This window comes from Mandrillus leucophaeus, unplaced genomic scaffold, assembly GCF_000951045.1.
Source record: "Mandrillus leucophaeus isolate KB7577 unplaced genomic scaffold, Mleu.le_1.0 Scaffold460, whole genome shotgun sequence".
In the NCBI taxonomy this organism is placed as follows: Eukaryota; Metazoa; Chordata; class Mammalia; order Primates; family Cercopithecidae; genus Mandrillus; species Mandrillus leucophaeus.
The window spans coordinates 652,818-669,020 of NW_012104921.1; the positions used below are offsets into that span (position 1 = coordinate 652,818).

The following is a 16,203-nucleotide window of genomic DNA, read 5'->3' on the forward strand; positions in this document are numbered from 1 at the left end:
GTAATCCTAGCATTTTGGGAAGCCGAGGCATTGCATCACTTGATCCCAGGAGTTCAAGACCAGCCTGGACAATATGGTAAAACCTCATCTCTACCAAAAATACAAAAATTACCCAGGCTTGGTGTTACATGCCTGTAGCCCAGCATTTAGGGGGCTGAAGTAGGAGGATTGCATGAGCCCGGGAGGTCAAGGTGACAGTGAATTTTGTTCACACCACTCTACTCCCTCTTGGATGACAAAGTGAGACCCTGTCTCAAAAATATTTATATACATACCCTATGATCCAGTAACTCCACTCCTCAAAAGGCATATATATGTTCATCATGAAGCTTGTGTAAGAATGTTCATAGCCTCATTATTTAAAGTGAAAATCTAGAAACAACTAGAACAGTCTTCAGAATCAGAATAAATGGATAAGTACATTGTGATATGTTAGCATAATAGAATGCTGTTTAGCAACAAAAGTGAGCAAACTAAAAATGTGACAACATGGTTTAATCACATAAAATGAAAATTGAAGAAATTATTACATCATATTCAAAAATCTCAGTAATTTTAGAAATCAAGATAGCGTTCATATCCTTTTTGGAGTGGCTAGTGACTGGAGGGCACAAGGAAGGCTTTTGGGGATGCTGATAGTGTTTCGTTTCTTCATCTAGGTACTGGTTACATGGGCGTGTTCAAAAATTCCTTGAGCTATACACTTGGTGTACTTCAAGAATATCCTTAGCAACATTATTTATAATAGAAAATGGAAACTAATTTCAACATTAGGGGATTGGTTAAATAGGTATATGTTTTCTATAGAATGTTATGCAATCATTTTTTGTGTTAATCTGTATTGCCATACAGAGAATGTTCAAGGTACATTTAGTGTCAGAAGCAGATTATAGTGCAGTATATACATTGGCACATTTTTTAAAAGGGTGGGGTTGTATTATGTATATTTTCAGGTAGAAAATATGAAATGATAAACACTAAAGCACTACCAGTTGTTATCTCTTGGTAATAGGGTTTTAGGCAGTTGTATTTCTTCTTTTTTTTAGTATTTTTTTCTCCAGTGATTATGTGTTATATGTAATTTAAAAGTGTTATAAATAGAAAAATCAGCAGGGGGACTATTTGAAATAATTATTTCTGGAAATCAAAGAAATGCTTACTTTTGGGGTAGAATAAGAAGTGTTTTTTGGGTTTTTTTGAGACAGGGTCTCGCTCTGTTGCCCAGGTTGGAGTGCAGTAGTGTGATCTTGGCTCACTGCAATCTCTGTCTCCCAGGCTCATGCAATCCTCCCACCTCAGCCTCCCAAGTAGCTGGGACTACAGGCACGTGCCACCATGCCTGGCTAATTTTTGCATTTTTTCTAGAGATAAGGTTTTGACATGTTTCCCAGACTGGTTTTGAACCCCTGGGCTCAAGCGACCCACCTGCCTTGTCCTCCCAAAATGCTGGGATTGCAGACCTTAGCCACTGTTCCCAGCTAGAGGTATTACTAATTGGATTGTTAGGGTTAGAGAAATAATGTCTGAAGAGGATATTTGAATCACTACCAGCAGGTACTAAGTGACTTTGAGGAGCTTAGGAGCCTCACAGAGTCCTCAACATTCAGTATGAGGGTTGATCTTCTAAGTCCCTCTCTTCTTCACCATGTCTTTATGTTAATAATGGGAACTTATGGGGAAATATTTCTGTGATATAAATGTCAATAGTTTTAAATTTTGTTCTGGAGATGCTTGTTGAGAGATTAATCTGAAATCATACTGTTTATTAAACTCTTTTTTTTTTTAAGACACAGTCTTGCTCTGTCGCCCAGGCTGTAGTGCAGTGGTGCAATCTTGGCTCACTGTAACCTCCGCCTCCTGGGTTCAAGCGATCCTTTTACCTCAGCCTCCCGAGTAGATGGGATTACAGGCATGTGCCACCATGCCTGGTTAATTTTTGTATTTTTGCTAGAGACGGGGTTTCACCATGTTGCTCATGCTGGTGTTGAACTCCCATGCTCAAGTGATCTGTCCACCTCAGCCTCCCAAAGTGCTGGGATTACAGGCTTCAGCCACTGCGCCCCGCCACAGCTTTTTAATTTCAAAGGCAATCGACTCAGCAGAATTCTAGTAGTTAAAAAAAAAACTAAATTGCCAGGCATGGTGGTTCACACCTGTAATCCCAGCACTTTAAGAAGTTGAGGCGGGTGGATCCCTTGCGCCTAGGAGTTTGAGACCAGATTGGGCAACACGGCAAAACCTCTCTTCAAAATACAAAAATTAGCTGGATATGGTGGTACATGCCGGTGGTCCCAGCTGCTCCAGAGACTGCAGTGGGATCTCTGGAGCCCAGGGAAGTCAAGACTGCAGTGAACCGAGATGGTGCCACTGTACAACAGCCTGGGTGACAGAGTGAGACCCTGTCTCAAAAAAGAAAAAGAAAGAAAGAAAAAAGAAATCAGTTCTAATAATATTTTATCTCCTGTTCGTTTGATTTTTGAATCCTTGATACTAATAAAGTACACTTGGGTTTTCCCTGTTTTAAAATGGGGGACATAGTACTTAAGTCATTGGGTTATTAGGACAAACACATTTAAAATGAGTGACCCACAGTTAATACTTAGATAAAACTTAATTTTTTCCTGTCCTTTATAAAATATTTAGGTATGTTTTTATGGGAATTTATCCCTAAGAAAACTTTGGCAGTATTTTCAGGAGTTGAAATAATGTATGTAAAACCTTTTTTTCTTAATTTTTAGAAGAAACCAAAGACACAGAGGCTCCCACAGCACCTCAGAATAGCCAGTTAACGTGGAAGCAAGGCAGACAGCTTTTAAGACAGTGAGTAATTATTTATTTTCAGCTTTCTTTAAGGATCTAGGTATGAAAGTGTTTATATTGAATCAATTTACAAGTAAAAAATTATATTGGGACAATGTGTATGTTTTTTGTATTGCTGCTTTTTTGTTGTGAGATGCTTGGATCTTTTTAAAAGTTTGTTTCCTCTGAGTTTCAGGATGATGTTGTCTTCTTACTTGCAGGGTAGAATGTCTAAAAGACTGGATGACTTGAGCAGAATAAAAACAATACAGAATTCATACTTCCTAGAGCCCTCCATTCCTGTCAGTGCAGAATTCACACATTTCTTTTCAGTGGGGGTGTGACTGGTCTAGAAAATGAATTTAGTTGAATTCATCTGAAACTTTTCAGAAGTGGATTGCCAAATTTTCCTTTTAGTTGAATTTTTAAGGAGCTTTTTTGAATTTTGACTTACTTGGTGTGTTAGAAGTATTTCTCTGGCAAATCTTGTTTTTTGTCTTTCATGTATTATTTTCCTTATATTTTGAAAATTTTGAAATTTATGTCCTACTGATATCCTGGGTGATTTTCAGTTATTCAGCCTTTTCTACTCTAGGTATCTTTACCTTCACCCTTAATCTTGTAGAACTGTCTTTAGAATATTTCATAGTCTGGACAGGACAGTCATCATGCATTCCACCTCTGACCATTGTGTTATTTGCGCTCTGACTTTACCATGATTTTTAAATCCTTAACTATATCATTTTTCTCTTTAGCTCTTCTACCTATGGTTGCTTTTATTTTATTTCTGTTTCCCTAGCTCCAGCTTAGACTCCATAATTGATCACCCTTATCTAGTACCCTTAATTTTCTTGCTGCCCACTGCTTACCACTTCCTCACCAGTCATTTTACTAAATTTACCTGAAAAGCTCTAGCCCTAGTTCATTCTGTCTGCCTCTTTCTAGTTAACTCTTGGATAAAAACTATAGAATCATGTGAATACTATTACGTATTCATAGTTTCCTGTCCAAACATTGTAGAGAACCTTTTTCCATAACCCTTGGCCACCCCCTGCTTCCATTGTCCTCAGTGGATATTCTGAACTTTTACCGTATCTCAGCCCATTCTTCTTTATTTCATTAAAGCACTTCAGGCTCTGCTTCATGGAAAATATGAAGGCTGTCAGGTGACAATTCCCTTAACACTTTCCTTTCTGTAAATGTGTGGGTTTTTTTTTTTTTTTTTTTTTTTTTTTTTTTTTTGTGAGACGGAGGCTCTGCTTATAAGTGACTAAAATTTGAAGAAAAGAATAGATTATTGATTGGAAGGATGCTGGATAACTAGCAGAATTGAAGGAAATAGTGAACAACCAAGTGTCAGGAAGTGAAGAGCTAGGGTAGCTTGGAGGCCGTCTCAGACTGGAAACTCTAAAGACATTCTTACTTGATTTTCTACCCCTCTCTGTCTCAGGTTTATTCTTCTGAAAAACCACTTTTTTTCTGTATGTCAGAGAATACTCTGTATTGTCCTGACTAATCAAATAATTGCCCATGAGTCCTGACTGATCAAATAATTGCCAATTCATACCTGGGTTGTGTAAGATCTTGGCAGTTCATTCAGACCAAATGGTTAGAGTATGATGGGAGCTGTTCTCCCCAAGAGAGGACTGCATTTTTTAGAAGAAAAGTGAGGACAGCTCTTCTGGACAGTAGAGAAATCACTTGGACAGTATTCCTCTCATAAATGCTTAATCCCATTGCCTGATTTACAATTTAGTCTCTTGCCACCTTTATCTTTCCCTGTGACTTTATAGCCAAACTTGTTAAGGGTAGTTTATCTCCATAGTCTGCCGCCTTGTTCATTTGTCAGCTGTCTGTCTGTTTTCCATTTTGACGTTTCTCTGAAGCAGCTATCACAAACATATTCAAGAGACCTTTTTTGTTATAATTGGTATCTTGGAAAAATTTGGCATTAACTATTCTTTCTTGAAACTTTTATTTTTGCTTCCATGACAGCACTCTCTGCTATCATTTTTTCCCTCTAATTTCTCAAATATTTTCATTTTCCTTTGAGTTTTTATTATAATTCTAGTCCTTTGGATGTTTGTATACCCAGACTTTCTGTCCTTATTTATGGTTATTCTCTCAGTGACTTCATTTAAATCCATGGCTTCAAATATTACCAAAGATTAATGACCCAAATCTGTAGACCCAGGCCAGTCTCTTCTGAGCTTTTGATTTGTGTCATCCATGTGCCTAATAAACGTTGTCACTTGTATTTTTTTATAGACACTGTATGGTTGTCTGATAGGTACTCTATAAACTTGATTCTGACTCTATATAATATTTTTGAACGTACCCATCATCTGACCATCCAAGCTAGAAACCTGAAAATTGTGCAAAGTTCTTACTTGTTTTTTCATTCTACTTCCATATATATTTATGCATCATGTCAGAAAGATTATATCTTCTTATTTTTCTCACATTTATTCTTTCTCCATTTTTACTTCTTGCTGTGTTAGTGTCCTGATCAAGTCTTTTTAGCATTCACCTAAAAATCTTTTGTTCTTCTGCCAGCAGTATTTAAAGTTTCTTTTAAGCGTCCTTCATTACCCTCTTAAATACTTTAATTTATCACAAAGCCATTCACAACTCATTATCTTTGTATCATAATCTAGTCCTTTTCTTCTTTTCCAGTCTCATCTTAGATCCTAGGTTAAGTTCCTTGTTTAGATACAGTGAAAGATTGAAAATCACAGGACTAGAGGAGTGCTGTGAGATCTTAGATCCTAGAAGGAGAATTAATGTGTTCATCAATCTCTAGTTAACAACCCCAGGTTTAAACTTAGTATATCTGTGTGCTAAGATTGAGTTCTACTCATTCTTTACTGCTCCTTGGAAATTACAAAATGTATGTGTGTGTGTTGTGTTTGTGTGTATATGTGTGTATAAATTTAAAAATGTGTGTGTGTATAAATTTAAAAAATGTGTGGTTCTGTGTGTATGGAAATTTAAAGATGTATGTGTGCGTACATAATCCTAAAAGTGTTTTAAGACTTCTTGGGTTTTGAGATAATTGGCTCTTAATCAGTGTTAACCATACTATATGCTTTTTAATTTAAATTTCGTTTGTAATTGGTATAGTTCTCTTAGAACTGGAACTAGTCTGTAGAGAAGAAAGATACTGAGACAAAGGGAGAGCATGTTTTATAGGATTATGGGTTTTTCTAAAATTGATACGATTTTGAGTCTGGCAAATGTTAACAATATGTGGATTTTAATATTTGTTTTCTCTTACAGGTATCTTCAGGAAGTAGGTTATACAGATACAATATTAGATGTACGGTCTCAGCGGGTAAGGTCATTACTTGGACTATCTAATTCAGAACCAAATGGATCAGTAGAAACAAAGAATTTAGAACAGATCCTGAATGGAGGTGAATCTCCTAAGCAAAAGGGACAAGAAATAAAAAGGTATGATTTATACTTAACATAGTTTATATAATGGATATTATGGATATTATTACTGTTAATCTGTTTAGCTCCTTGTTACTGCCATTAACATTTTTTTTTTTTTTTGATACGGAGTCTTGCTCTTGTCGCCTAGTCTGAAGTGCAATGGCGCGATCTCAGCTCACTGCAACCTCTGCCTCCCAGGCTCAAGCAGTTCTCCTGCCTCAGCCTCCTGAGTAGCTGGGATTACAGGCACCCACCACCACTCCTGGCTAATTTTTTGTATTTTTAGTTGAGACGGCATTTCACCGCATTGGCCAGGCTGGTTGCGAACTCCTGACCTCAGGTGGTCCACCTGCCTCAGCCTCCCAAAGTGCTGGGATTACAGGTGTGAGCCACCGCACCCGGCTGCTATTAACCATTTTTAAAACAAACTGAGTTCAGAGTTAAAGACCTAGCCATCTCCCACCCCACTCCATGGTACCATGGGCAAATAAATTTTCTAAATTTTCTATTTAATGGCTTTTAAATTTTATCTATGTTAAGTTGGTGTGTGTTTGTTTTTTGAGTCAGGGTCTGGCTTCATTGCCCAGGCTGGAGTGCACTGGTGTGCTGCTGGCTCATTGCAGCCTCTGACTCCCATGCTCAAGTGATCCTCCCACCTCAGCCTCCTGAGTTGCTCAGATTCCAGGCATGCACCACTATGCCCAGCTAATTTTTAAAAATTTTTTGTGGAGACGGGTTCTTGCTCTGTTGCCCAGGCTGGTCTCAAACTCCTGGCCTTAAGCAATGCGCCCACCTCAGCCTCCAAAAGTGCTGGGATTATAGGCATGAGCCACCATGCCCAACCTGTTAAATTTTGATAACAAGAGAATGACTGTAGTTCGAAATAGGTGCAGAATCAGATTTGAGGCTGATTTCATGTAGTTCAGAGCTATTTTAACATCCTTATTTTAAAATTTTTGCTAGAAAAATTTATTTTTCTATATTAATTATAATGCTACTCTCACTAGAATAAGCAATGGTTATTTAGACACTAGTGTGAAAGAAACAAGGCTTTTCTTTGTGTTTGGATTCAGAAAGCTACCAGATAAAAACATTTATTGAAATATAATTTACATATCATAAAATTTACCCATTAAAAAATACAATTTAATAGTTTTTAGAATACTTACAGAATTGTTCAGCTATCACTACAATCGAAGTTTAGAACCTTTTCATCAGCCCTAAAAGAAACCCCGTACCCATTAGGTGGCTACTCTCCATTTCCCCCTGTCTCCCAACCCCAGGCTACCACTAATCTACTCTCTGTCTCTGTAGATTTGTATATTCTGGATATTTCATATAAGTGGTCTTCTGTGAGTGGCTTCTTTCACTTAGCATATTTTCAAGGTTTATACATGTTATAGCATGCATCAGTGCTTCATTCTTTTTTATTTCCAAGTAATATTCCCTTATGGATATACTACATTTGGTTTGTGTTTCTTTTTTATTTCATTATTATTGTTATTATTTTTGAGACAGATCTTACTCAGTTCTCCAGGCTGGAGTACAGTGATGTGATCACGGCTCACTGAAGCCTGGCTCACTGAAGCCTTGCTCCCTGGGCTCAGGTGATCCTCCCACCTCAGCCTCCCGAGTAGCTGGGACCACAGGTTCACAACACCATGCCTGGCTAATTTTTGTAGAGACGGGGTTTTGCCATGTTGCCCAGGTCTTGAACTCCTGGGCTCGAGCAGTCTGCCCTCATTGGCCTTCCAGAGTGCTGGGATTACAGGCCTCAGCCACCACACCCGGCCTTCATTATGTGTTTCTTATACAGGTGAAGGGTATGTGGGTTGGTTCCAAGTTTTGGACTAATGAAGAAGATTGATGACCTGCCAAACTCTTTTCCAAGGTAGTTGCACTATTTTACCTTCCCACCAGCAGTACTAAAAGGATTCTGATTTCTCCACATCCTCATCAACACTTGTTACTGTCTAACAGATACGCTTTTGATTAATATAGACTTGATAAATACAAGGAGTTAAGCATTTTTACCATGAGACGTTACCCTGAGTAACATAGGTTAGAAAGACAAAGAAAATGAGAAAAAAACCAGATGAGTTCATTGAGGTCATTTAGAGCTTAATAAATAAATAATGTGTATAGTTTATAAACATTATTTCATGCCCTAGATGTATTTTATGATATTGTGCAGTTATCTAAAATATATTCTGGTCAACTGGGCGCAGTAGCTCTTGTCTATAATCCCAGCACTTTGGAAGGCTGAGGCAGGTGAATCACTTGAGGTCAGGAGTTTGAGACTAGCCTGTTCACCAACATGGTGAAACCCCATCTCTACTAAAAATACAAAAATTAGCTGGGCGCATGCTTGTAATCCCAGCTACTTGGGAGACTGAGGTGGGAGGATCGCTTTAACCAGGAGGCGAAGGTTGCAGTGAGCTGAGATCATGCCATTGCACTCCGGCCTGGGTGACAGAGCGAGACTCCATCTCAAAAAAAAAAAAAAAAAAAGTGTGTGTATATATAAATATATCTATATATACACATAACACATATATGTGTGTATATATAGATTTATATACACACACATGTGTATGTGTATTTTTTTTCTGTAAGGTTAAAAATTAAGCCTTTGATTTAAGAGTTTTTATTTCTGAGAAATGACTATTAAAGTCAGTTTGACATCAAATAGAGCCCTTATTTTCTATACTGTGATTTCAGAAATAGAGTGCTTTGTAGCATAAGAGAAAAAGCACAAATATTATGAAGTATTTTTAGCCAAACTGGTCACCCACGTAGTTCATAGAATTTATAAATATTTTACAGCAATAGAGGTTTGCTATACCACCAGTGACTCTGAATCTGAATCAAAGATCCTTTCGTTTTTTTCCCCCTCACTCTTAGTATCATCTTACAAAGATCCTTGATAAGCTATATCTTCTCCTTGTAAAGCTTCTTGCTTTTGCAAAATTAAGATTTTGATATTTTTTTGGAGTTTGTGTGCGTGCATGTATGTTAAACACATAACATGAGATCTGCCCTCTCAACAAACTTTAAAGTGTGCAATTTTGTTAACAGAGGTACAATGTTGTACAGCAGCTCTCTGGAACTTTTTCATCTGGTATGACTGGAAACCATAACTTTTGAACAGCAGCTCCCCATTTCCTCCTCCCTCCGACCCCTGGCAACCACTATTCTACTTTGTGTTTCTGGGTTTGACTGCTTTAAGTACCTCATGATTGGACTCATGCAATGCTTGTCCCTCTGTGATTAGCTTATTTTACTTAGCATAATGTCCTCACGGTTCATTCATGTTGTCACATATGACAGGATTTCCTTCTTTTCGTAACTAACGATATTCCGGTGTACGCATATGCTACATTTTCTTTATTTCTTTACCTGTTGATGGACATTTAGGTAATAGTTGTTTGTTTATTTGCTTAGTGTTGTTTTGAATGGTATCTTGCCCTGTTGCCCAGGCTGGAGTGCAGTGGCATAATCAACAGCTCACTGCAGCCACAACTTCCCAGGCTCAAGCAGTCCTCGCACTTCATCCTCCAGAGTAGCTGGGACTACAGCCACGCGCCACCACACCTGGCTGGTTTTTTAAGTTTTTGTAGAGATGGGACCTCATTATGTTCCCCAGGCTGATCTTGAACTCCTGGACTCAAGCAACCCTCCTGCCTCAAGCAACCCTCCTTCCTCGGCCTCCTAAAGTGCTAGGATTACAGGCATGAGCCACTGTGCCTGGCCGGAAATAGTTGTTTTAATCAAGGCTTTCTTCTTAACGAGTACACTGACATTTTCTGATTCTGCCCTAATGTAGGTGTGTGTGGTTGAGCCATTATTAGGGCCATTTGAAAACCCCTAGGAATAAGAAAATGATATAACATGTGGATCAAGATTTCAGCAAAATATGTTTATTACATTCTTATTTATTAATAGGAGAAAATTAGAAGCAGTCTTAATGTCCATAAGTAGAGGATGGTAAATTTTAGATTCGTATTTTAGAGGCAGTATGCCTAATGATTAAGAATATGAATTCTGAAGACAGACTGGATTTGAATCCTAACTTAACCACTGGTTACTAGCCGTAACTTTGGACAGGGAACATTACTTTCCTTATTTGTAAAATGAGTATCATAGGATTGATATGAGGAAGGAATGAATTAATGTAAAGCATTTAGAACAATGCCTGGCACATAGTAAGTGTTACATAATTGTTAACTATTAGGAAATATTGTGTATCTAGTTGAAGTGTGACTCCCACCAAGACTAGTGTTTATTAGATGCTACCGAGTGAGTGACACTATTGTATTTCTTGATTTATGGTAGGGATGTTGTGGTTGTATAGAGCATCATAACACAAAGCATCTACTTTATGAGTATTCATTGGGAAAGTTCTCTTAGATCTTACAACTGGGAAAAGTTGTGCTGTTTCTTAATAACTGGTCTTATTTACCTTTGAACCTCCAGTTGTTGCTCCCCTCCCACCTCTTTTTTTAACCCTGTTTGGAATCTCAGGGCCAAATTTGTGGGCCTCCTCTAGAAAATGCATTGACGGCTGGGCGCGGTGGCTCAAGCCTGTAATCCCAGCACTTTGGGAGGCCGAGACGGGTGGATCACGAGGTCAGGAGATCGAGACCATCCTGGCTAACACGGTGAAACCCCGTCTCTACTAAAAAATACAAAAAACTAGCCGGGCGAGGTGGCGGGCGCCTGTAGTCCCAGTTACTCGGGAGGCTGAGGCAGGAGAATGGCGTAAACCCGGGAGGTGGAGCTTGCAGTGAGCTGAGATCCGGCCACTGCACTCCAGCCTGGGCGACAGAATGAGACTCCGTCTCAAAAAAAAAAAAGAAAATGCATTGACACATTTAGTCTTTTACTTAGCAACCTTACCTTTGGCTTCATTTTATTTACCCTTTCATCGGGATATATTTATTTTTAAGATTCTGTTGTCTTTTTAGAATGAGAGAGGGTAGTAAATAAACAGTTGGCAAAGAGAAAAATTATCCACAGATGGAGACTTCCATTTTAAATATGGTAGGTTAAAGTCACATTTTACTTGTGTGCCTTTCAGAAATTTTGCTAAAAGGACAGTGAAGGGCTTAAGATGCATTAACACAAAAGAACAACAACAAAAAAAACAATGACATACAGAAAGAATTAGAGAGTGTACTGTCCGTGAGATAGAGAGAATTTAACAATTTCGAATCCAGAAAGAAAATGGAGGAATGGCAACTGACTGAGTGACCCTGAGAAAGCTTATTAAACATAAGTGCATTTGAGAGTGATAGTATGAAGAAAAGGAACAAGCCAATTCAAGTCATAGAATTCCAGTAAGGCCACAAAGGCTAAGGAATTATATGTATTTGGTGAGGTTTAAATAGGGGTATGAACAGAGAATTGGTTTAAAGTTTATTTAAGAAGCACAGGCTGGGCATGGTGGCTCATGCCTGTAATCCCAGCACTTTGGGAGGCTTAGGTGGGCAGATCACTTGAGATCAGGAGTTTGAGACCAGTCCAGCCAACACGGTAAAACTCCATCTCTACTAAAAGCACAAAAATTAGCCAGGCATGGTGGCAGGCGCCTGTAATCCCAGGTACTAGGGAGGCTGAGGCATGAGAATTGCTTGAACCTGGTAGGCAGAGGTTGCAGTGAGCCAAGATTGTGCCACTGTCCTCCAGCCTGGGCGACAAAGGGAGACTCCATCTTAGGGGGGATAAAAGTTTAAGAAACACAATGTGAAATCCTCTCTTTCATTTTGTGAACCTGGTTTAATACCACCCCTCCCCTACCGCAAAAAATGGTAGTGTGTTTTCCACCAGTGATTTCTGTTTTTTTTTTTTTTTGGAGACAGAGTCTCGCTTTGTTGCCCAGGCTGGAGCGCAGTGGCCGGATCTCAGCTCACTGCAAGCTCCGCCTCCCAGGTTTACGCCATTCTCCTGCCTCAGCCTCCTGAGTAGCTGGGACTACAGACGCTCGCCACCTCTCCCGGCTAGTTTTTTGTATTTTTTAGTAGAGACAGGGTTTCACCGTGTTAGCCAGGATGGTCTCGATCTCCTGACCTCGTGATCCGCCTGTCTCGGCCTCCCAAAGTGCTGGGATTACAGGCTTGAGCCACCGTGCCCGGCTCTGTTTTCTTAAGAAATAAAACAACTGAAAGATGGGGTTATTGTATTAAATGAAAACAGCAGAGTTGTGTGAAATGCTCCAGCAGAGCATTGAGATCTCCTGTGTTCTCCTACTGTTTGACTTCCAGTATGTTGGCACACATGTGTCGAATCACATTAATAGGAAAGGCCTAATGGTACTGAAAATTGGGATATGTCAGTGAAATGGCTGGGCCTGTGTCCTATCATGCAGAAGTTAAATCAGCAGCTTGACAAGACATAGCCATATTCTCAGTCCTTCTGGGCTGCTTTAACAAAATACCATAGACTGAGTAGCGTATAAACAATAGAAATTTATTTCTCACAGCTCAGGAGGTTGGGAAGTCTAAGATCAATGTGTCAGCATGGTTGGGTTCTGGTGAAGACCCTTTTCTGGGTTGCAGACTGCTGACTTCCCACTGGATTTTCACGTGGTGGAGAAGGCAGGCTCCTTTGGGCCTCTTATTTTTATAAGAGTACTAATCGTATTCATGAGAACTCTGTCCTCATGACCTAGCCACCTCCCAAAGGCCCACCTGTCAATACCATCATATTGGGGATTAGGTTTCAAAATAGGAATTTTGCTGAGGGACACAAACATTCAGACCATGGCAGATTTCAGAGAAGAATAGTGGTAACATCCTTGGAAAACCAGGCAATTAAAAAAAACCACACTAGGCAGTTATTTCAGGAAAACTATATATAAAAGAAAGGAATTAGAGTCATTGTAATGTGATTTAAATGGAAATATTAATATGTACTTACAATGTAACCATGGAATATTAATATAACAAAAAGTAAACTGATGTAACTATATTACTGTTATGGGTGGAAGTATAGATGTGGGATGGAGATTGTGAGGGAACTACATTTTTATCAAGAAATAGCAATCTAAGCATGTTATTTATAACAAATAGGGTAAATAACAAAGGAAGCTTCTTTAAAAATAAGTTTAAAATGATTTTTCCTACTGTGTGGGAATCAAAGATAGAGAAGAATAGGACAGGAGACTCTATTGTTACTCATTGTATGCCTTGTCAATGTATTTAGAACAATTTGGCTTTTTTCTCCTAAGTATTTCCTAGCAAGCAGAACTTCATTTTAGCAACTGCAGCAACAGCAACAGCAACAAAAGATTTACGATACTCATGATCCCCAAATTATTCTTAGCTAACTTCAGTAGAGCCCTAAAAGTTGTCTGACAAATCTTTTCTTTTTCTTCACTGGCTGATTCCTTACTTCATTCTTCAACTCAGCAATTCTAATCTTTTTCTACTCTTTATAAACTCCACTCCAGACTGTGTTCCTTAATTTTAGTCATTCTTATAAGTTTGTGACACTTCCTCATTTTTGTTTTGTTTTTTAGAGACAATTCTCCACTGATCTCTCATGTTTCTAAACATCCTGTGAGCAGAGACACATATTGCCCTTTTATTCTGGACTATCTATTTAAGGATATTTATATAACAACCAACATTGTAAGATAGAGACAGTCTTCTGGGAAGTCATGCTTACTGTTCAATATAAATGATTCAAGTTCCCTAAGCTCAGAGTTCCTCCGCTATGATTCAAACGAACTGTAAGTGTAACATCTACCCGATTACCTCCTTGCCACCCTTGTGGGACCTGGGCAAAGGAAATTCAGCAAACATGGTCCTATTACTTCCTGTGCTCCTGAAGAGAATTCTTGTCTCTGTCTCAATTTTATGACTTATTTCAGGATCCATGAAACAGTAATAGGCTAGGTTGTTAGCATGAAGACCGGGAAAAACCTGAGACCTTTCACAGTCCATGATCCTTTAATTTTCATTTCCCTAAAGACTAATGATGTTGAGCATCTGTTCATATGCTTATTTGTATTCCACCTATCATTATGATGCAATATCTATTTGAAATATTTCCCCATTTTTTATTGTTTTGTTACTGTTATGGTTTAAGTGTTCTTTATATACCCTTGACACAAGTTTTTCATGAAATACAACTTGCAAATATTTTTTCACAATTTATAGGCTTTTCTTTACATTCTCTTGATGTCTTTCAAAGAGCAAATGTTAATAATTTTGGTGAAATCCGATTGACGAATTCTTGCTTTTATGCACTGTGTTCCATTTGACTTTTAAAGCCATGCACATATGTTGTTGTGATTAAATACAGTTTTTAAAACCTGGAAACAGGAGGCACTCTCACTTTAGAGACAGAAATTTCTATCCAAGGAGCAGGAGTACTTAATTTTTCAAAGTTCAAAACAAATATATCTTAAAATTCTTTTAAATTATTGTATCATTGATACGCTACTTTTATCAAATGCATTCTTTGCCTTTCATTTAATATCCAAATATTAAGTTATATTGTAAATTTTGAGCTGAAAGTACATTTTGTTCTCGTAGATTTGTGGTTGTTTTTACTAATTTGCATTTGAAAAAACCATCTCCTACATTCATTCATTATACAGTTCCTTTAAACTATGTGCTGGATTGGGTGGGATATAGTACAGCCTATTAACACTCTTTGTTAATGCTGTTTTAAAAATATAGTCAGCCCTTTCTGTGTAGGTTCTGCACCTATGGATTCAAAATACCACATTGAAAAAAATGACAATTAAAAATTAAAATAATGCAAATTTAAAAATACTGTATGACACCTATTTATGTAGTATTTATATTGTATTAGGTATTATAAATAGTCTGGAGATGATTTAAAGTATACTATAGGGAGAATGTGCTTAGGGACTTGAGCATGACAGGGAGGTGTGTATCCTAGAACCAATGCCTCATGGAAACCAAGAGACAAGTATAATCTGAATTGTGTTATATATTTAATTTGGACTAATGGAGTGAACCAATCAGAGAGGGGGGCAAAAACCCTCCCTGAGTTTTATATTATTTTTCTTTTTGTTACCATGTACTCTTAGTAAAGACATTTGAGATAATCTAATTCAGCCCCCACAATTTACAGGTAAAGAAATTGAGGCCAAAAGATATAAATGGTTTGGCCAAATTCAAGCAGCTACTTAGTGGCAGAGCAGAGACTTTTCATGGTGAAAGTCTTTGTTCGGCTGAATTTTCTGCTGTTTTGTTGCTGCCTTTATTGTTAAACATTTAAACAACTATATGAAAACCTTTTTTTGTGTGTGCATAGAGAAACTCAAATTAGTTAAAAGATTTAGTTAAGTGGATAAAATAGATTGTCCCTATGACCTGTTAAATGAGTGATTCTACAAGACTTAAAAGTATTTATTTAATAGATTTTGAGTTATTTTTTCTAGCTAAGACAGTCTGTGAAATGGATTGGGATGTTTTATATCTGATGTACTATAAATTTAAATCTGAGCTGCTTGATAAATTATTTTTAAGTTTTTTTTGTTTTCATTTTGAGACAGGGTCTTGCTCTGTCACCCAGGCTGGAATGCAGTGTATAGTCAATAGCTCACTGCAGCCTCAACCTCCTGGGCTCAAAGAATCCTCCTATCCCAGCCCGCTGAGTAGCTGAGACTGTAGGCACATGACACCATACCCAGCTAATATTTTTTTTTGAAGGTGGGTTTCACTATGTTGCCCAGGATGGTCTTGAACTCTAGGCTCAAGCGGTCTCCTCCCATTCACCTCCCAAAGTGCTGGGATTACAGTTATGAAGCACTGTCCCTGGCCCCACCTGATAAACTTTGGTATTTGCTGTTTTAGTCCTCAAACATTTAGACCAAACTGTAAGAGGTTGTAGTTATAAGAAATACTAAGTTTCAGTTGCTCATTTATGATGGCTTTATTTTCAGAACTAATAATATGTGTTTGAGTGTCTAATACTATAGGATTTTAA

General features: G+C 38.1%; 1 protein-coding gene across 2 annotated transcripts in view; it reads left to right on the forward strand.

The window, feature by feature from the left end:
* Nucleotides 1–16,203, forward strand: part of STRN3 (striatin, calmodulin binding protein 3) — a 134,012-nt gene that overhangs the window by 75,323 nt on the left and 42,486 nt on the right. For both annotated transcript variants that reach the window (XM_011994756.1, XM_011994757.1), the window contains exons 4-5: nt 2,739–2,820; nt 6,079–6,252. In XM_011994756.1, coding sequence (XP_011850146.1) covers nt 2,739–2,820; nt 6,079–6,252 — 256 coding nt within the window. The remainder of the gene's footprint in view (nt 1–2,738; nt 2,821–6,078; nt 6,253–16,203) is intronic.